General features: G+C 39.2%; 1 protein-coding gene across 4 annotated transcripts in view; it reads right to left on the bottom strand.

Moving 5' to 3' along the window:
* The window catches only part of DDHD1 (DDHD domain containing 1), a 68,080-nt gene extending 45,440 nt beyond the window's left edge, over positions 1-22,640 (bottom strand). The window contains exons 1-2 of one of the 4 annotated variants that reach the window (XM_061157030.1): positions 21,590-22,640; positions 4,153-4,326 (exon numbers count right to left, since the gene is read on the bottom strand). In XM_061157030.1, the coding sequence (XP_061013013.1) occupies positions 4,153-4,326; positions 21,590-22,439 (1,024 nt within the window). In that variant the 5' untranslated portion in view covers positions 22,440-22,640. The remainder of the gene's footprint in view (positions 1-4,152; positions 4,327-21,589) is intronic. The other 3 variants (XM_061157031.1, XM_061157032.1, XM_061157033.1) reach the window with 3 other exon arrangements.
* Between the last annotated feature and the right edge of the window lie 573 nt (positions 22,641-23,213).

Raw genomic sequence — 23,213 nt, 5'->3', positions numbered from 1 at the left:
TCAGAATTTTCCAGCTTTTTTACTTAAGTCCTTTTCTGTCTTTGGATCCAATCCAAGGTACCATGTTGCATTTTGATGCTGTTTCCTTAGTTTCCTCTAATTTGTGATAAATTCTTTAATCTTTCCTTGTTTTCCATGGCTTTGACACTTAAAAATTTTTTTTTCAGCTTTACTGAGGTACAACTGACAAAATTATAAGAAATTTAAAGTTTACATTATGGTGATTTGATAAACACTAATAAAAGGATCCTGACTCTATCTGTTTAATTATGACCTTGACATTTCCAAAGAATACTGGTGAGTTATTTTGTAAAATGTCCCTCAAATTGAGTTTGTCTGATGTTTTCTTGTAATTGGATTGAGATTATACAGTTTTTGACAGAGCAGTTGTAGGACTAATTCATTTAGTTCAACCATTTTTTACTGATTACTGCTTGGATAGATAAATTATAAAATGAGTGAGATACTACTCTAGGACTTTTAAGTATTTACAAAGTAACTTATTTGAAGACCTGCTTTTATTTTATGACTCAAGCACTTCCCCAGTGGCTCAGATGGTAAAGAATCTGCCTGCAAAGTAGGAGACCAGGGTTAAACCCCTGGGTTGGGAAGATCCCCAGGAGAAGGAAATGGTAACCCACTCCAGTATTCTTGCCTGGAAAATTCCACAGACAGAGGAGCCTGGTGGGCTACAGTCCACAGGGTTGCAAAGAGTTGGATGTAACTGAGCGACTAACACTAACTCTACACTAACTTTAATCCCCAGTGAACTTCCAGCCTTCATTTGTTAGGCTGCCAGATAACTGTATCCTAGCCTAGGAGGTGGGTTTGGAAGACAGTCATTTTTTAACTCAGAAAAAGTGAAATTTAAATCACAAAATATGATTATACTTTGGGGGGTTTATCTTTCTTAGAAAGATAAGTTATGCTAAACTTCAATCAATTTAATTCAATGTTTACTCTGAGATTAGTAGGATAATTAATAAGAAATAATAAATATACTCAGTGTATTTGTGTCAATAACTACACTAACCAAGATACAGATAAGGTCAGAAGGAAAAGGAATTAGGATTTTATTTGAATGTCCTTCAAGGCAAGAGGGACTTCCCTTGTGGCTCAGCTGGTAAAGAATCTGCTTTATGCGGAGAGACCTGGGTTTGATCCCTAGGTTGGAAAGATCCCCTGGAGAAGGGAAAGGCTACCCACTCCAGTATTCTGGCCTGGAGAATTCCATCGACTGTATAGTCCATGGGGTTGCAAAGAGCTGGACAAGACTGAGCAACTTTCACTTCAAGGCAAGAACTCTGTTAAGTTTCTTAGGAATTCCCCAGAGAACTTAAAAAGAGTTCCTGAATAAGTTTTTTTTTTGAAAATTTTAAATTATTAAATATGACACTTTCTCAGAAAGCCTCATTTGAGTAACTCCATTGCACTGTGATTGCCAATTCTATTTTATATCTTTTTCAAGAATGTATAATATGCACTGTCTACTTTGTCATCTTGTATTTATTCTCTGTAACTTCTCATCTGCAGGCTTTGTCATCCTCAATGGTTTAAAACTCCTTGAAGGACAAAACCCTGTGTTTCTTTCACAAAAGTAACAAGCATAGTACTATTTGCACAAAGAATATTCAAAATCTTCTAGCAGTATGAAGAATCAAGGCTTTACTTAGGTACAATGAGAAAATTTAAGTGGAAAAACTATTTTCCCCCTAAAATTAATAAAACAGGAAATTTCAGAAGCTTGACGGTAAGAAGCAAAATAATCAAAAGATAAAATTTTTTTATCTCTGTATTGCAAATTTGAGTTATTTTTCCAACAACCTAGCTTTTTGGACAGCAAATGTTCTTTCCTCAAGACCAGTGATAATTTTCAAATGTACTACAGAATTTCCCATAATCTTCAGAGTCAAAAGTCACATTTTAATACATAAAAGTATGTTCTGCACAATACTGAATAACAAAATGGCTGGAAATTCATGACAATAGTATATACAATGAATTGAACTTTGTTGATAATAAAATATCCTGATGTTTTATGTCACAGTATATTTAAAAAAATCAATTTTTCTAAAGAACCTCAAAAGATCATTAATTTGAAAGATTACAATACAAAAGTGTTCTATACTTTCACAATTTTCTATTACTACCAATTAGAATTTTACCACCCAATCTGTATCTTTAAAGCTATCAAAAAATACAGTAATATCCTAGATCGATAAGCTCAAAGACATGTTGAAAAATTTTCTCATACAAATAAACCATGTTCTTTTATCAGACTTATTTAAATGACTGGCTCATAAAATTAGAGCACTTTGAAGAAAATTTGAGTATGCTGCTCCATTTAACATTTCAGATTCCAAGTAGATGGGATCTAGAGATGAAACAGAGCTAATAACTAACTTCCACAGGGCAAATTAGCAAGTGGAAAAGAAATGCTTTGAATGTAGTATGAGAAAGGGGGACAATATACTCATTTTTATTTTTCATACTCATCCTTTCCCCCCTTGAAGCTCTTGGGTTTTTTCCATGCATTAATAGTAAAGAATCTGGGAGGATAAACTGGGTTTGTTAAGGTGAATTGCCATTTTTGAGAGAAGACTTAAGGAGAATTAATAGAAAGGAAAAAATCTAGAATTCAGTCTTTCCCAATAGATAGGAAGTTACGAAAAAAGTTCAGCCTTTCAAATACTATGAAGTAGGCTTTTGTGATTATTTAGAGTGTGATGAGAAGTTCCAAAACATGTCAGTCACCAATAAAACATCAGACATATACAAAATTTGTTATTTGTGCTTTAATCAAAGTATTGTCTTTGTGGCAGTCTTCAGGAATGTAGACACAGCTCTGCCTTACAGACACTGAGCTGTTCTTATATATTGATATTTAAGAACCTTGAGCTTGAATTTTACAGTGGAATAAGAACATATTTGACTCTAGGGATTAGGAAAATGAAATGCTTAAAATTCCTAGAGTATGGTATCTGGCATATAATAGACATTTCTTAGATTTAATTACTGATTTACTTAGAAGCCACCATTTTCCTCAGTTATGTAGAGTTTTAAAGATATAAAAACACCCAATTTTAAGTTTATTGTTAATGGACATGAGTTTGAGCAAACTCTGGGAGATGGTGAAAGACAGGGAAGCCTGGTGTGCTGCAGTCCATGGGTTACAGAGTTGGACGTGACTGAGTGACTGAACTGAACTGATGTTATATAAACAATTACTTCCAACTACACAATTCATTTCTTCCAAGCTGCATTCTGTGAATTACTTGATCAATAATTGAAATTTTCTGCTTTATAGATGTTTTACAAGAGGAGGGAGACAAACGACTAGTTCATAGTCTAATTCACTCGCTTAAGTAGGGCTTGCCAAGAAACTTCCCAAACAAAGGCAAACATGGATGAAGAAACACTTTTAGGAAAAAAAAAGAGAAATCTATAAATTCTAATCTACCTATACTGTTATACTCACCAGAATAGTTGATCCCACTGCCTGCAGTAAATGAACAATAGAAGTATTTTTAACTTGACCACACATTTTGAATTTTACTCAAGATCAGGCACATAGTGAAACATGATAATCTTGGCTAGTATGTAAGTATTTTAAACTATTGCCAAAAAAAAAAAAAAAAAAATCGAAATGCTGAATAAGGAAATATAAGTAGATTGTTTCAAATTAAAAATTGATATGGTTATCAATATCAAGACAGTTAGACAGGACTTACACAAAGGAAATTAAAGCCTTTTTAAACTTCAGGAGAACCAACATTAAAATATTAGCAAAACTACTCTTTCATTAGAATAACAAGGGATTTTTTTTTTATAAGTTCAATTTTCTTTGATAACTAAAAAGCTACTCAAAAGGACTAATTCATAAAGCATATTACAACATATTGTACATTTATGGTAAATCATGTTAGTGTCATATCAGTGAAAAGTATATGTTAAGTAAAATAAAAATGGAAATAGTTCAGAAATTTATAGCAATTTTTAAGTTCTAAAATAACAATCAAATGTTTGAAATAATCAGAAATCGTGTAAATTTTAACACTTTTGAGTTACTATTTCAAACTTAGCAGCCACTCTAAGCTTTATCAATAACTTATATGTTGTATAAAACATATTAAATGTATTAATTGGTCTTACCATCTTTTCCATCTATGGGTTTCGACACTTCAATATCAAAACTTTCCTGCATCTGCTGACCTCTAAAACGGCTAAGATGTTCTTGCTCAATTAAATTACTTTCTTCTTCTTCCAGTGGCTGCCAGGTACCATCAATAAACCACTGTCCACGCATTACTGGTATTTTATCAGACTCTGAAAAGAGAAACCACAGAATTATATGTTTTATGATCCAACCTCCCAAGAAGTGACATACTAACTACAAGTTTATATTCTGCTACTGCTATGGCAAAAACAGACTTTTGTGACCCAATAGAATAAAGTTTTACATTTCAGATTTCAAGCCATAATATATAATTTTTTTACAACATATAATTTTACTTGTATTAACTATTACACATAAAAGTTACCTGACATTAGAAAGGGAGAGGAGCAGTTATCTATATAACTGAGGCCCCAAGTAACCAAATCAGTAGGCTAAGCGGTTGACAAACTTCATGCAAGGACTCGAGTGATAATTTGAATGTCTTAGAAAACACTGAGATAAATTCCCACAAATAGTTTAGAAAGAGTGTACTGTAGTAGTGTGGTACATTCTTTAGGGCTGCGTTGGAGATCAAGGGCTCCCAGTGAGTATACAGAAACAAGTAAAACTTTTAATTACAGTAAATTCCTCACCCATTTCAGGAAAAAATTGAGAAAAATTTTTTTGAAAAACTGAACGCTTTTTGATTAAACACTATCTCCAAAATTTAACACTTTTAGTTGCTATTTATAAACCACGACTGTCATCTAAGTTATCCTGAATTCTTTAAAATTAAAAAAAAAACCCATAAAGCAAAGCAAAACAACAAAAGCCTAAAAATAAAAAGAGTTGGTGGTTTAACTACACATAGAGAAATTACTTCAAGTGGATTCAAAACACAGTAATTTGTATATATATATACTAGGATATACCCTATGGACAAAAGGAACTGCAAATACATCTTAAACCTTTGCAGTAGCTATACTAATTGCTAATGATTGTAATATTATTGGTATTGTTAATTTCTAAGTGCAGGTATTAAGATGAATAATTAATTTCATTAATATCATTAGAAACTAAGATTTTTTAGCACAAGTAAAAAGAGATACAAATATAAAAGTGAAAGAAATAAACCTGTATTTTAAATTTCAACTAAAAATGTCAGCATGAAATAACAATGTATATTTTCTCTTAAAAAAAAAAACAAAAAGATATCCTAAGCTTTGTGTACTGAAAAGACCTAGACAGACAGACCAACCCCGTGTAAGTGAGCAATCCTGATATAAAGATCGTGATCTCTAAATATCATTCCCATTCCCATTAAAAGAAACCAATGGCCAATTCCTACTTTCAAACAGAAAATTTACTAGATCCTGAATCACTTATACCAGACTTGTACCGATGTATTTAAAATCTATTATGTGTTTCTATTTTTTCTTGCATTATCCTTTATTCTGCTGTAGCAATTCTTCGATAGTCAGGTGTCTGCTATATTTGGTGGATATTCAAAAATATAAGTTCATTGAGAATTATGGTTTTTTTTTTTTTTTTTTTGAGAATTTTGGGGTTTTAACATAAAGCACACTGCTGTGTTTGATGTTTTTTTCCCCCCTAGATTCTACTTTGTCTATCAAGATTACAACAACTGCTTTCTTATTGTTTCCATATTCCTGTGATGTTTTTGCACATCTCTTTATTTTTAACCTTTTTCACTCTTTTAGATGTGTTTTTCTTTCGACATGTGAGTTAAGCCCACTTATGCTTATTGAAATAACTGGTATGTTTGAAATACTCTTCTATAATCACCGTTTTTATTATTCCCACTCTTTCTCCAGTTGATGATTTTGCTTTTCAAAAAAGTCTTCCTTTGGTATTTAGGAATATTTGCATTTTTGGTTCTAGTGGTGACTTTCACACGTTCTTGTGTGTATTTATGTATTTTAGAGGGTCCTAAATCTCTTTTCTGTTTACTTAAACTTTTACTATGCCGTCTGTCCATTTTAAATGGTATCCAAAATTCCCACTCACTATTTACAATAGGGAATGATCTTATTCTATTTTTCCTTTGTCTCCTGACTCACTTACATATAACAATTGTGCCCATATCGCCACCACTGCTTTAGTCTTGAATCTATAATCTATTAAATTCTCATTGCTTTTCTATAGCCTTGATACTTGAAGGACAGGTTGGCAAGCTTGAACTGTGCTTCCTTGAGTTTTAAAAAATGCTGTGTTACTGCAGCCTTCCTTTGTATATCATTTCTAGAGAAGTCAGATGCAAATCTAATTTTTTAATTAGTAATGTGATTTTTTTCCCCCCGCCAAGGGTCCGGAAAAAAATTTACCTTCAAAATCTAAAATGGTTCTAGTCTCTAAAATCTAACAGTCTATGTCTCAGAGTTCATTGTTCTGGATCTATCTGCCAAGGCGGGTCCTTTTAATTTATAAATTTCAGTTTTCCTCTTATTTCTTAAAAGCTTCCTTGGACTATGGTTTAAAAATTAGTTCTGTTCCACTGATTTCTTCTGCAGTCAATCCAGTTATAAATACGTTGGGGCTTCCTTTGCCTATATTGTATTTTAACCACTTGTCTCTGAAGCTTTTCACTTCTCTCATCTCATTTTCATTCTTTTGGCTGTTTTCCTTTATCAGTGCCCCTTACATCAACATTACTTTCATCAATGTCCCTATTAGTATGCCCGTAAATTTCAGAACATTTGGTTGGAGTGTTACAATACAGTTTCTCTTATTTTGTGTTTGCTTTTTGGGGAAGAACTATAATCAGTGGAAATGTACTAATTCACATTTTCTGCATTCCTCTTGCAGTAGCTTTGTATGGCATTTATTTCTGTTCATGAGTATTTTAGGGACAGACTTCTTAGTTTCAGAGTGTCTGCTGCTGCAATTATTAAGAGCAGCTCCTATAGTGGCGGTAGGGGTGGTAGTGGTGAGTGGACTGGACTGGTGTTTCTTGCTTTTCTTTCATTTCTCCAGGACCCTTCGTTTTCTCCTTATTTCCTTCCTCTTATTGTCACGGCTCCAGAGAGCAGTATCCTTTTCTCCTCTCCCACCAGCAATGTTTCTCTAATGCTGCTATTTCTGTCCCTCTCTTTCACACACCCTCCCTACAGTTAGTGTTATTAACTACCAAGACTCAAGTCTGTGGCCATATTTTGCTTGTTGTGTGGGGGACATTTTCTTTGAGTGGTTTTCTGCTTCATTTTAACCTCTGATCTTCTCTCTTCTCTCACTGTCTCTTAAAAAGCAGAGACTTTGCCAACAAAGGTCTGTATAGTCAAAACTATGGTTTTTCCAGTAGTCATGTATGGAAGTAAGAGTTGGACTGTAAAGAAAGCTGAATGTCAAAGAATTGATGCTTTTGAACTGTGGTGTTGGAGAAGACTCTTGAGAGTCCCTTGGACTGCAAGGAGATCAAACCAGTCAACCCTGAAGGAAATCAGTCCTGAATATTCACTGGAAGGACTGATGCTGAAGCTGAAACTCCAATACTTTGGCTACCTGATGAGAAGAACTGACTCATTAGAAAAGACCCTGATGCTGGGAAAGATTGAAGACAGGAGAAGGGGATGAGAGAGTATGAGATGGTTGGGTGGCATCACTGACTCGATGGACACGAGTTTGAGCAAGCTCCGGGAGTTGGTGATGGGCAGGGAAACCTGGCATGCTGCAGTCCATGGGGCCACAAAGAGTCAGGCAAGACTGAGCGACTGAACTGAACTGATAATGTTTGATATGTCTATATATACATGGCTTTAATTTTATATTGGGGCTTCCCAGATGGCGCTAGTGGTAAAGAATCTACTTGCCAAAGCAGCAAATGCAAAAGATGGACATGACAGAGAGACTGAACTCAACTAAGCCTCCCCTTGCCCCACTCTCCAGATTCAGAGGTTTATAGCAGTAACAAGAGCTGTTGTAACTTGCTGTTTCTTTACTTACAGCTAACTTAAAATTTACAGTATCATCCATCCTGTAGTAATGTTGGATGTGTCACCTATGAATGGTTTAAATGTATGTGGCTTTTGGGGAAAATGTGTAGAGATTAACATTTGGATACCTTCTATTATTCTCCAGATCCAAAAGCTCATCTCATCTAATCTTAAAGATAGCAATGACTTCCCCAGTTTTACAAATGAGTAAAATCACTGGAAGGACTGATGCTGAAGCTGAAACTCCAATACTTTGGCCACCTCATGCGAAGAGTTGACTAGTTGGAAAAGACCCTGATGCTGGGAGGGATTGGGGGCAGGAGGAGAAGGGGACGACACAGGATGAGATGACTGGATGGCATCATCGACTCGATGGGCATGAGTTTGAGTAAACTCCAGGAGTTTGTGATGGACACGGAGGCCTGGCGTGCTGCGATTCATGGGGTCACAAAGAGTTGACACGACTGAGCGACTGAACTGAACTGAACTGAAAATGAATCTTGGTAAACCTAAATAATTTGCTTAGAGGCACACTGTTAAGTATTATGAGAACCAAGATTCCAACCAAAGTTTGACTCCAAAGTTCATTCAAACTCTCTACCACACAATGCAACCTATATTCTTAAACACAAAAAGTCCCTTTTTAGCTCTCTCCCTAAGAAATACAGGCTATTCAGCTGTAATTTTAAAAGAAATAATTTGGGAAATTTTACACTGCCAGGCTATAATGAGACTTACAAACCAGAGCCAAGCATGCTTCTCCATAAAAACCATGGAAATTAAAAAGCAGAATCAAAGTGTAAAACAAATTTTAGCACACATCTACACTCCCAAATCTTTTCTCCTCTTAAGCCAAATAAATCTAGGCATTTATTCTTTTGGATGGACATTTTGGGAGCTTTACACCTAAGCTTTAAATTCCACCAATATGTGGTCAAGTACTACAACTTTTTGGTTCAGGCCTCTGTCTCAAACTCTAAACCCAAACATTCAACTGCCAATTAAACGACTCCTAGTAGAACAATTAATAGCTACCAGAATCACAAAAAGCCATGGGACACACAACGTTCCTGGCGGAAACAAAACAGAACACAAATCTGTTTTCCATCTGTATTCTGTATCACGACAAGTCTGTACTGACAGTATTTAGCAGGTCACCCAAGACAGAAATCTGGGATCATCCAAGATGTCTCCTCTTTATGTGTCTTACAACTGTGACTGGACACACAGTGAGTACTATTTATTGTCACTCCTCACTCATCAGGTTTTGGGGTGGTGGTACTACTGGTATCGAGGCCAAGGGATGTTGCTAAAGAGAACAGCTACCCCCACCCCAAGCTGCAACAATGAATTATCTGGCCCAAAATGTCAATAATGCTGAGAAGGAGAAACTCTGGCTTAGCAGCACTTTTTAAAAACCGAGAAACACATGTATATTTTATAGATGAACTCTAGAAATACACTTTATAGAAACTCTTACAAAAATGCCTAAAGATATACTATGAAAGTATTTATCTCATTTTATAATAAAAAACAAATAAAATCAAACAAAATGACCTATAATTTCTACCAACAGATGACTGAATATATAAATGATGCTTGGCACAGTAGGTATTAAAAATATTCATTAAATACATCAAAATAATCCATTGTGAAATAATATTCAGAAGACATGGAATAATGTCTAAAATTAAAATGAAAAATTAAATCATAATACTACATGTATATATATTTGTGCATGTGCATATATAGTTATAAATAGTATAATCCTATTTTATAAAAGTATACATTGGTATATGTACTGAAAATAAGTGGAGAGAAATACCCTAAGTTATTATTAACAGGTATCTTGGGGAAGTGGGACTATAAGGAACTTTCTCCTTCTACATTATAAATGTTTATAATGTTTGGCATCAGATATACAGATGACACCATCCTTATGGCAGAACATGAAGAAGAACTAAAGAGCTTCTTGACAAAAGTGAAAGAGGAGAGTGAAAAAGTTGGCTTAGAACTCAACATTCAAAAAACGAAGATCATGGCATCCGGTCCCATCACTTCATGGCAAACAGATGAAAAAACAATGGAGCCAGTGAGAGACTTTATTTTTTTGGGCTCCAAAATCACTGCAGATGGTGACTGCAGCCATGAAATTAAGACGCTTGCTCCTTAGAAGAAAAGCTATGACGAATCTACACAGCACTTATAAAGCAGAAGCAATACTTTGCCAACAAAGGTCTGTATAGTCAAAGCTATGGTTTTTCCAGTAGTCATATATGGGTGTGAGAGTTGGACTATAAAAAGAGCTGAGCGCCAAAGAATTGATGCTTTTGAACTCTGTTGTTGGAGAAGACTCTTGAGAGTCCCTTGGACTGCAAGGAGATCAAACCAGTCAATCTTGAAGGAAATCAGTCCTGAATATTCATTGGAAGGACTGATGCTGAAGCTGAAACTCCAACACTTTGGCTACCCGATGAGAAGAACTGACTCATTGGAAAAGACCCTGATGCTGGGAAAGATTGAAGACAAGAGGAGAAGGGGACGATAGAGGATGAGATGGTTGGATGGCATCATCGAATCAATAGACATGAGTTTGAGCAAGCTCCGGGAGTTGGTGATGGACAAGGAAGCCTGGCGTGCTGCAGTCCATGGGGTTGCAAAGAGTCAGACACAACTGAGCAACTGAAATGAATTGATAATGTTTGGCATGTCTATATATACATGGTTTTAGTTTTATATCGGGGCTTCCCAGATGGTGCTAGTGGTAAAGAATACACTTGCCAATGTAGCAGATGCAAAGATGTGGGTTCGATCCCTGGGTTGGGAAGATCCCCTGGAGTAGGAATCCCACTTCAGTATTCTTGCTTGGGAATTCCATAGACAGAGGAGCCTGGTGGGCTACAGTCCATGGGGCTGCAGAGTTGGACATGATTGAGCATGCACTTTTATATTCAATGTGATTAATCTTTTTAAGTTTTTTTTTTTTAAATTTACTTATTTATATTTATTTTTGGCTGTGCTGGGTCTTTGTTGCTGTATGTGGGCTTTCTCTAGTTACAGCAAGCAGGGGCTACTCTTGTTGTGGTGTTCAGGCTTCTCACTGCAGTGGCTTTTCTAATTACAGAGCATGGGCTCTAGGGCACTTGGGCTCAGTAGTTGCAACACACAAGCTCTACAGTTTAGAGTTCAGTAGTTGTGGCATATGGGCATAGTTGCCCCATGGCACGTCAAATCCTCCTGGACCAGGGACTGAACCTATGTCCCCCACATTGACAAGAGGATTCTTAACCACTGGACCACTAGGGAAGTCCTGGTGTGGTTAATCTTATGTATCAACTTGACTGGGCCAAAAGGTACCCAGATATTTGGTCAAACGTTCTGGGTGTTTCTGTGAAGGTGTTTTAGTTTTTATTTATTTATATTTCATATCTGAGTACAGTTTGTTAGCAATGTTGTGATAGTTTCAGGTGTACAACAAAGTGATTCAGTTATACATACACATCTATCTATTCTTCTATGAATTCCTTTCCCATTTAGGTTATTATAGAATATTGAGCAGATTTCCCTGTGCTATACAGTAGGTCTTTGCTGGTTATCTATCTTAAATACAGCAGTGTGTACATGTCAATGTGAGGATGTTTTCGGCTGAGTTTAACATTTAAATCCATAGACTTCAGGAAAGGAGACTGATCTTCATAATGTGGGCAGGCGGCCTCATCCAGTCAGTGGAAGGCCTGACTAGAACAAAAGGCTGACCCTCCCTCAAAGAAGAAGGAATTCTATCTGATAGCCACCAAGCTGGAATATTAAGTTCTTCTTTTTGGTGATCTTTGAACAGGAATACTGGCTCTTCCTGGTTTTAACAGTGGCTGGCTGGCCTATGGATTTGAATTGGGACATCTCTGCAGATTCTAGACTTGCCAACTTCCCCAATTACATGAGCTGATTCCTTATAATCTTTGATTCTCAGGAGAATCCTTATATATTCAGCAAAAAAAAAAAAAAAATCACATATTTTGGAAGAAACTGCTAGATGCCTACCCTGTATCTGTTCTCTTTCTTATAGCAGAACACCAATTTATCTAGGACAGTAGTATGCTCAATAAAAAGACCATTTCTAGTCTTCTTGGGCAACTGGGTTTGGTCATGTGATTGAATCTGGGTGATAGGATACAGCAGAGTTTACTGGTGGTACAGCTCTTTGACCTTCCCCTCTTACCTCTTCTGCTTCCTATGTCTTGAGCTCCTGAAGCTCTCTCAGACCAAGTCACAAAGAATGAAAAGCTGAATAGCCGAAGGGACCTCCATTCCCAATTACAGTGGAGCTGCCACATAGCTCCGAACTCTAGGTATCTATACTTCTTTTAGGTATAGCCTCTGTTTTAGAAAAATGGACCTTTTTGTGTTTAAAGCCACTGGTATTCTGGCTTTTAAAAATCGTAAGCAGTAGAATCTCATGTTGATAGGGACTTGCATAGATAGATACTTAAAATGCCACTTCACTTTGTAGTTAATGGAATAGAAAGACCTAGATACATAGCCAGGGACCAGAGACAAATTTTTCAAAGGGTTAATGGATTAATATGCTATAGCTAGATTAACCAAGTTATTATGTTTCATTTAAAACACCACTCATCAAGAGTCAATTTAAATTTAATATAAAGACTAGTACTTATCATGACCACTTGCCTGGAAGAAAACAACCAGGTAATTATAAGTCTTGGGCAAATCATGATAAAAGGTGGGCCTTTACTGGAATCAAAAGAAAAAATGTGGGTCTTCCTTGACAAGAAAATAATTGCAAGGTGCATTTTCCAATGAACACTTCCTTCATTAAGCAAGCCTGAGTGGCTCTCTTATGTGTGGGTAGAGGAATTCTGGTAATAAACATTTTATGTATTAAAAAGCTACACTTATACCAGAAGGCAGAGGGAACAATTATAAGATTCCTAAAGGACTATTTTCAAGAACTATTTCAACTCATATTGTACTCTGCAATGTATGACATGCACAGAGAGAAAGTCTTGGCATTTTTCCTCCAGCTTGGCTATGTCCTTACAGCTTTACCCACTTAGGGTCCAAAGCATGCCTGTAATTCACGACTCTAGAAACTTCCAGGGAAAATCTGACCACACAGAGCTTAAAGAGGAAGGAGGTCACAGAGTAAGGGAAAACAAGAATGGCAGAGTGCTGCTATTCAGTCGAAGAAGAGATAAGCAAGGATGAGAGATATAAGAAAAGTAGAAGACACACAAGGCAAAGTGAAGGAGATATGAGAGACGAGGCTAGAAAATGAAGAGGTGGAAGGTTAAGAAAAATATGTTGTCATTTAGTACGGCTTGTTGTAAACCTACTATCCAGTACTATACACTCTGAATATACTTTTCATAGAATTAATGCTGTAAATGATGGCTAGGGTCCCAGATCAACCCCACAGAAGCCCACTTAAACCATTATGTGGCTAACATATTGATGAACTACTTCTACCAAACTGTCCTTTATAACAGAAGAGGAAGGGGTTTCTCTCTGCTTCCAGTGTGCTCACCTTTTGAATTCTTGCAGTGTGTGAATTTTATTTTTTAGCAGTGCCCAGGTGCTAACAGCAGTGGTATCTTCCCATGGTCAGCTTCAGCCAGGACCACAACTCTCCAGACAGTTTCACAGTGGAATATCACCTCCCAGGCACCTCCCCTTGAACTACTTCTCCTACACCCCTTCAGGCAGCCTGTGGTGAGTTCCAAAGGAAGCCTTCCCCCAGTACTGGTGATTTCCAGCATTCCCAGAGGGGCAGCACCTGAGACCGCTGCCACACTCTCTGGGTCAGAATCTCAGCACCGAGAGGTAATAACCTCTTCCTTGGGAGCTTTATCTCAGTCCTACGGATGGTGGCTGCTACCTGCATCTGCTATTTCTGATGTTTCATAGAGAATAAATGACAAATTTGGGAGAGGGATTATTCTTGGACTGAAGAAAAGGGAATGGGAGACGTCACGGCAGAGATTTTGATTATATCTGTAATGTTTAATAAGCTAAGCAAGGGGGAATACTGATGGTTGATTATGTAATCTAGACTTTTGTACCTATGAGATAATTCACATTAAACTCAATGTTAAAGTTAACAAACTTTCTCAAAACATCGGTGACAGAGTAAAAACATTATGTATGAAACTAATAATGTTTAATTGGTAAATAGAACGAAAGGTAGTAAATTAAGAACTAGATAACAAAACGCTGCCTTCCTTCCATTCTAATACCTGAACACTTGCTCATTCACAAGACAGGAACTATGTTCTAGAGGAATACTGTAGGACAAAGGTAACTAAACAGTCACTGTCTTAGTCATCATTTAGCTTGGCTACAAATGTTACAACTCGAAAATTTCATTAGTTGCTAGCAATTATAAAAAATTCTACATTACGAAAGAAATACCTATACCTCAAAACACATTGGGGATCCCATCTGAAAGTAACAATTACATTAAAAATACTAACTTAATTTAGGCAAAAGCTACTGTTAATATTTATGACTCACTGAGTTTAAATCCATTTCATAGGGGTAAGAAACTCTGGACAATATAATTATACCTTAAATACTATTTGTTTCTTTTAAGAAACAAGGCCACAGGGGTTTTAAAGAATATATTTCTTATGTCTTAATTAGTATAACTGTAAAGTTGAATAGTTCAGTTCAGTCACTCAGTCATGTTTGACTCTTTGTGGCCCCATGGACTACAGCATGCCAGGCCTCCCTGTCTATCACCAACTCCTGGAGTTCAGTTGAATAAATGGTTTGTGTGTGTTAGTTGCTCAGTCGTGACCGACTCTTTTCGACCCTATGGACTGTAGCCCACCAGGCTCCTCTGTCCATGGGATTCTCCAGGCAAGAATACTGGAGTGGGTTGCCATTCCCTTCTCCACCCGGATCTTCCCAACATAGGGATCAAACGAGGGATCTCCCGCATTGTATGCAGATTCTTTACCATCTGAGCCACCAGGGAGTACTTAACATTAAAAGGTGTTGGTTGTTAAAATGATAATCTATCCTAGGTGAATCAGGAAGAAATGAGATACATCCGGGGCCTGCCTATTAGCGATTCTACAGAATAAGAGGAAAATAATGTACTCGTGCCTAAAATATTAACTGAAAATTGATCATCTATAGTAAGTAGTAAAATACAAGGTGAGACTGTATTTATCTACATATATCAAGGCTCAGAAGTAATTTCAACTCTGTTCCTTGTACTTCACCTAAAGTTATTTTTGCAACTCCTTCTATGACATGTGATTTAGAATCTTATGTTTTAGCACAGTTCATCCAGTTCTTTGTCCTTTATCATGTTTCCCAAGGACTATCTGCATTGATGTTCAGAATGACGGTTCTCTAAGAAGTAGCCAAAGAGGGAAGAGTAATATTAGAGTTTTCCATTCATACAGTTAAAATTATACTTCCGCAAATAAAAGCTTAACTCTCAATAGATGGCTATTTGGAAAAGCCATCTATTCAGATGGAATTTATATTTCTTAAAGAGTCCACATATCTGAGGTCCTGGAGTACAGAAATACTAATAACATTATAATTTCCAAAGGCTGGCCTTGCCTCCAATAGTCAAGAGAGTTTGACTATACAAGTGTAATGAATATAAAGATTACCTAGATATAGCTAAATGTAACAAAAGCTTAGAACAAATATTAATGATTGTATAGTTTATTCTTATGTATAGTAATCTGGCAAAATTAGAAAGCAATACATAATATAGAATTTTATATGCCTATGTCAATATTTCTACCATTTTCCCTTAGTTCTCTGGTACAGGCAATTTCTACTTTTCACCACTTTGAATTTCACCTGTCCCCTAATTCAGGGAATCAAAAAGTATCTGCATTATGCTTTTCATCCCATTAATCCACTCTTCTGTCAGTGGTCAACATCTTTTTTTAAAGAACAATCTCCCTTTACCAAAGCAAACTCAAAAAAGTAGAACTGCAGGTTCTATACAGTGGCTATAAAAATGTTTTTCCTTGTTTTACTTCTTAACTGAGCTTTCGGGAATATACAGTGGCAAAAAAAAAAAAAAAGAGAGGAGACTGTATCTCCACCCTTTATCAGTGTTGAAGTTCTTCTTGATAACGTGCACAGTTTAAATTTCATCAGACTCATGAAAAGATAAAGGTCTTGGATCAGATTCCCCAACAATCAGGGATTCTAGAACTGCCTACCCTCCACATCTCTTCTGCCAGTAATCTTCATCTTAGGCTTCCTGTGAACATATGTTACATCTCCCTCTCTCCTCTTAATCCCCCTACTCTTCTCAACCAGTGACCGTAATTCTCAGAGGATTTCATGATCACCACAGCATATCCAGCTTTTCCTTGTTCCCTACAGAAAAGAATCAGTCCTAGGGTTTCAGACATCAAAGATCTTACCAAAGCAGAAATTAGAGGATGTAATGTGAGGATAAAAGACCCAGGAAATACAATTTGGAAGAGATTTGTGACCCCCACGGATTGTAGCCTGCCAGGCTCTTCTGTCCATGGGATTCTCCAGGCAAGAATACTGGAGAGGGCCACCATGTCCTTCTCTAGGGGATCTTCCTGACCCAGGGATTGAACCTGCATCTCCTGCATCGCAGGCAGAGTCTTTGCTGCTTGAGCCACTAGGGAAGATATAATTTGGGAGAACGAAGAGTACAAAAAGTCTTTTTAAAGGCAAAATAGTAAAAGAAGAAAGAAGAGAAGAGGGTGATGACAGATGGAAGAAAGAAAAACATACTAATCACTCTGAACATTTATATAAAGAAACTTGCACAACATGCAATATCACATTTGAGCTGTACACAAACAGGGTGGGTCAATAACTGATATCAGTTTTTAAACTAATGGCACAATGCAAAGGGAAAGAAAAATCCTGAATGCCTCCATCAGGTAATGCCAAGTCCTGCCCTCCGTACAAGTCACCCACTATTCATTCATTATCTTTGTGCTGTTTCAGTAGGTCACTGGAAAATAGTCTAAAGCAGGCTTAATTTGGAATGGAGCTCTCAGAAGACTTCTGCCAGGGTTCTAAAAACCTGAACAAATAGAATTCCAATGATACCCAAGGCTGCTTTCCAGGCTGAGAGAGTGGGAGATAATGCAATTCTCCGACAGTATTTCAGAGTCAGGCATCTCTAGTCCCTACCGTTCTGCTTTACTGGAGGCTGAAACTGATCAAGAAAGATTACCTTCTAACAGGTTGGACTCTATTACTTTCCCATGATGCCCTGTGTTTCATAAAGTATTATTACTTATCAAGGTTCAGTTCAGTTCAGTCACTCAGTCGTATCAAGGTTATTAATCCTTAAATAAAAAAGACCTAAGAGACAGTTATAGCTGTGCCAAATTAATAAACACCATATAATGTGGGTACTTGAAGAAAAAGCCCTAATTTTTCTACCTTTTTATTGCGATAATAATATTTTCTCTTCAATGTATCATAAAGACCGATTAATTTCTTAAGTGTTTGAAATTGCAAATGGTTTAGGATTATAATAATGCATGTAGGTCTTTAAGTACACAAAAAGAGGGGAGGGTGGGGTAAGGGAAGCTGTGGCTTATAATTAATAACTGCTTCTGGAAACTACACGTTCATACAGACATTTGGTCAATTAAAATAACTTTGTTTAGTCAGTGAATGGAAATTATTAATATATATTCCCTAGTGCATGCTGCACACATCACTGCTACCAGAATTACTTTAAAACTATTCTTAACTCATCAGAAATCTCTATGATGTTCTAAATGCCTTCCCATAACAACTACTAAATGCTTTGGCCACTTTCTTACTATTATTCCTGACAAACATTTATAGAATATACATATACATATATGTATAGCTGACTCACTCTGCTGTGCAGTAGAAACTAACACAACACTCTAAAGCAATTATACTCCAATAAAAATTAAAAAATAATCAGAATTTAATTGGGATGCCAGGTTCATAGCAATTTACATCTTTCTTTTCCCAGATAATCTGAAGATTAGCATTCAATAAATGATTTTTTTCCTGCTTTTTCTTTAAACTTTTTATTTTGTATTGCGGTAGCTGATTAACAATAAATGATTTTTAAACTAAAAAAAATTTTCACCTGTGATGAGGTAAAGACCAGTGAAAACAAACTTAACAATCTGAATACCCAGGCTTACTAACTTCATGTGAGTTTCTACAAGTAACGTATATTGCTTTCTGAGATCCACACAGATATAGTTAACATCTAGTGCTTGCGCCACCATTGTTCTAAGCATGTTATAATGCTAATAATTCTCAAAACAAGCCCATAAAGAGGCTACAAAGAGCTTGGTTAAAACATGGGGAGTGAGGGAGTTTACTAAGCCATTACTCAGCAGTGATCAGTTTTTATCTAAAAGGTCCACATGCAGTCAGAAAAACATCTAAACAGTCAATAAAACTAAAATAAGCTTCCTATAATTAATACTTCTTTTCATATGTAATAATATTGGCTTATAAGCTATGGTAGACAAAAATTCTGTTTCCCTTCCAATTCATGTACTCCAAATTGGTTCAGATTTTATCTATTAGAAAGGAAGAGTAAAAATAAATTAACAGCTTTCTTTTAGACTAGGCATAGCTAACTTATTGGCTTCAATACCCAGATAAAGTGGACTCAATTAGGTCACTGGAATCCTACCACCAAGGTATGTAGGAACTTACTGGATTTTAAAAAAACTTTTCATTATCAGTAGTCAGAAATTTTCCAGAAAGGTTTAAAAAGTAAAATAAGAGAAAGGTCAAAAGCTGCAAAGTTTATAAATTTTTCCATTTGAAAAGGCTGAAGAAACCATACTGGGATTGAACTCTTCTGAGACAGTGTGAAAACTTATATAATAATACACGGAGACCTGAAAAACCAATTAGAAGGAAGTTACGTGGGATTTTGTGAGAAGTAGTAAATCATGGACAAAAAGCACTACTGCATTTTCATCATAACTAATGTGAAGCCTTGGGACACATACTGGATTGTATCTGGCAGAATGCTATCTAGAAAATGCAAAAATGGAGTAAAAATAGATCTGCTGTTATGCCAGCAAACAAAAATTAATTTATAACCTATAACTAGTCTACTGGTGATCTGATTTAGGAAAGATGATTTGAGAGGACTAAGACCACTTTTCCTTTCAGGTTGATTTTTGTAGGCCCTTACTGTTGCTCGATTTATGACACCAGCATTCTAATGATATTCTCTACCTGTCCAATTCAGCCTTTGTGTTGTCACTAGCCACTTAAGTAATAGACAGCCTTCAAGTGTTTGGTTCCCTGATACTCAACAGGGTAAAGTCCAAATTCCGTAGCACTGCATACCCACCCCTCCTCCTTTTCTAGCTACTCTCCTAAATGTAGCACTCACAAGGCAAGGGCTTCCTTCACAATCTCTTGTCTCTGATCAAACACCTCTGTCTCTGTGGTGGTCAAACTCCAAAGCTAGGCTCTATGTTTTGACCCTTGCAGGTACAGCCTAGTTTCCTCAAAATGCCATGCAGTTTCATGCTTCTGTATCATTGCATATGTTATCCCATCTGGCTGGAATGCCTTTCTGCTTTACCACTTTCCAGCTGGGTGACCTTGGACAGGTTCATATACTTTGCTGAACCCTGCTTCTTCATATAAAGAACATTAGCACTCATTTGCTATCACTATGAAATAATGAATGTGAAAAGTCGCTTTGTAGACAGTCAAGCACTACGCAAGCATTAACAATCTTATCATAAATCAAAAGAGCACACAGTATTCTTGGTAAATATACTTCAGTTGACCTAAAAGGGTAAGATTCATCTCTTGGTTTCCAGCCCCCTCTTCAAGAATGCTCTGCATTTTATCCCACTTTCTGACTCCAATAAGTCCTTGCTCTTCTGTCTTCAAATGATAAAAATCAATCATGATGCCTAGGTCATTTGAAGAAAAAGACTTAGTGGGAAGCTCCTCAAAGGTGAGGACTGTCCTTTCTTCCACCTTTCCTATTGCCTTCACAAGAGTACTGTGTGATGCACAAATACTGGTAAAAAGGAAAAAGATGAATGAATGAGTGAATGCAAGCATATCTTGTCCTTAGTGAGCTTATAATCAAAAGGAGTGAGCGATATGGTGGGTCCTAGATGAATCTGGCTTTATGAAAGTGGTAACAAATGTCTTCAATGTCATCTTAAAAAGAAGTAAAGAGACTGAATTGCCTGCTATGCTTGTTTTATTTGGTGATTTGATAACGTGTTGTAATTGCTGTCTTAGTGACTCATGCTTAACATGTAAATGTTTTAACATTATTAGAATCACATATGCAATTCAATACTTGTTTTTAAAAAATGTTCTGCACTAGGCCCAATGAGAATATGAAGATAAAGATGATGGATTTTTCCCATTAGATGCTAAACATACAGAAAGGAAGCTAAGTCATCAATACATATAATTAATACAAGGCAGAGTGTTATTAGGTGTATGCAAGGCCTAAGGCTAGTGACAGTAAAGGAAGACATCTGAGCTAGGGTACTGGGCCCATAACAATTACAGCTATATATTACAAATTACTGGGCGCCAATAGCTTACGTTACCATCAGATATTATTTTACATATAAAACATCTGTTACGAGCAATGGCGAATATTTCTGACCGCCTTCCTCCTTAATCTAATTACAAACCTAACTGCATTGTTATCTTTACTATTCACATGTGTGCCAAACAGTTCCCAGGCCCTTAAGCATATTACCTCATTTAATTTCCGTAACAACCCTACGACATGGATACAATTATCCCTATTTTACAGATGAGAAAACCAAGGACCAAGCCTTGGAACTTTTCAAAGTTAAGAGGCAAAAATGAAAATATGTAAACAAGGACCTGAGAGAGAAATATGAGTATTCCACATAGCGTGAGCGGACCCACTTGTCAGAACTGCCTCGGGCAGTGCTTTTCCACCTCTCCTGAACGCACCGGTGAGACTAACCTCTATCCCTTCCCTTCCCACCAGGGATTAATGTTCTTTTCCCAAATCCATAACGGAACCGTTATTCAGATTCCCTCAAACATTTCCAGTCCAGAAGCCAAACCGGTATTTAAATCATAAGCAGTTCAGGGTAAACGAGACCGAATCAGATCCCTCGGTGGACAAAGCTCAGGTAGGATCACGAAATTAAACCTTTCGGGTTGGCCATCCATTCCTGGATCACCTCCAGGGGATGGCTGCAGCACCCGGCTTACCCAGGAGGCGCTACCTCGGCAGTATCCTCTCCTCCTGACCCCAAGCGGCTGGGCTTTTGCCATCTGCTCGCTTTACCCTCTACCTGCCGGCGCTTGCCTGCACGGTCTCCATCCTGTTCGGACCAATCTCCAGGCCTCACGCGCCTCGCTCTCCCCGCAGTTAAGTTCCAAACCCACCCGGGTGCGTGTCGGCTCCTGCAGAGGCAGCCCGTCCCGCTCCCTCCCCCGGCCGGCTACTCACGGTTCCAGTACACCGGGTAGCATTCTCCTTGGGTCACATCCACCTCGTAGAGGCCGCCCCGCACACACACCCGCTCGATGTTCACCAGCTCCTCCATCTCGCGCCCGTGCCCCGCAATGCGCGGGCAGAAGCCGCAGACGCGGTCCTCGTCTTCGTCCTCCTTGGAGCTGGAGGCCGGACCCGCGGGGGAGGCCGGGCCGCACACATGGTCGCCGTCCGGGTCTTGGGCCCGGGCTCGGGTCCCCGTGGCCTGCAGCAGCGTTCGGAAGGCGAGCTCGATGCGGAGAGAGTCGTAACCGATGAAGGGCTTCCAGGTCTTCTTGTCCTCCTTGTAGAACCAGCGCACCTCCTCTGGGCCCAGCTCCGTCACCACCTCGTATCTGTGCCGGGCGGCCGCGCCGCCGGGCCGGGTGCGCTTCCTCTCCCCGGGGCCCCCTCCAGCCGCCCCGCCGCCCCCCGAGTTCGACGCGACCAGCGGCGGCTGCTGAGGCGGGTGCAGCGACGAGGAGCTGCCGCCGCCTCCACTCTCGCCCTCGCTGTAGTAGCGCAGTGAGGAGCCCGACTCGGCCGAGCTGAAGTCATAGTTATCGTCACTGAGACAGGGGTCCAGCGCCAGGTGATGGTTGTGGTCCTCCGCGCCCGGCGCCAAGTGCAGCCCGGGCTCCCCGCGCAGCAAGGCCAGGGGCACCTCGTCATCGCCAGGGTCCCCGGCGGGCAGGTGGTCGAAGCGGCACACGCTGCCGCCGAACGCCGGTTCCGCGTCCGAGCCCAGCTCCCAGGCGGCGCCGTCGCCGCCCCGGCCGCCGTTACGCTCGGAGCTCCGCGGAGACCCATGGCCCGGGTAATTCATGCTGTGGAGACGCCGCCGGCCGCCCGGCTCGGCGCCGAGCCGTGGCCCCTAGCACTTCCGCCACACATTCAACGCCGCCGCCCTCTGCACCCGGAGTTTTTAATCTTTCAAATCCCGAAGGGGGCTGCGGCGGTAGAGGAAGCGGCTCCGCCCCCCCTGAGGCCCCCGGCCTCCGCAGCCGCGCGCCGCCGCCCGCCCCATTGTCACGCAGCCCGACGTAGGCGGTGCTTGCCCCTGGGCCCCGCCCCGCCGGCCGCGCGCGCCGTCCCGGAAACCCCTTCTCAACCCGCGCAGCGCGGGCGCGGCGCCCGTTGCCCCTCCCGCCGCGGCATCCCGGTCAGCTTAGGATTTTCCCCCTCGCCTCCGCTCCCATTGCCTTGCGGTGCTGCTGCCTCGGCCCCCGCCCGTCTGAGGGTCAGAGCCCAGGTGTGGAGAAGCTTTACCGGACTCATCCTTGCTATCTGGGTCATGAGCCCAAAGGCTTAAGCTACCCTTCGAGAGGGCCCCGGGAAATTGGATTCTCCTGACCCTGCTTCTGTGACCTTAGGCCTGCCTGCAGCCCTAGGTGGACCTTATCAGCCACCTTATCAGCTCTGGTCCCTTCAGAATTGTCGGCCCACGCGAGGACACTCCACCCCTTGCCCACTGATTACTAAAGTGGCGTCTCCACTCCCACTCAAACCCAGGTCTAGATCTGCTTTCATATGCCGTCTGGTATTATTGTTTGTCTTTCAATACTTATTTCCTGTTTTCTCAACCTCGTTGTGAGGCCCC

The sequence above is a fragment of the Dama dama genome, chromosome 12, assembly GCF_033118175.1.
Source record: "Dama dama isolate Ldn47 chromosome 12, ASM3311817v1, whole genome shotgun sequence".
Lineage (NCBI taxonomy): Eukaryota > Metazoa > Chordata > Mammalia > Artiodactyla > Cervidae > Dama > Dama dama.
This window is presented reverse-complemented; position numbering and strand designations above follow the sequence as displayed.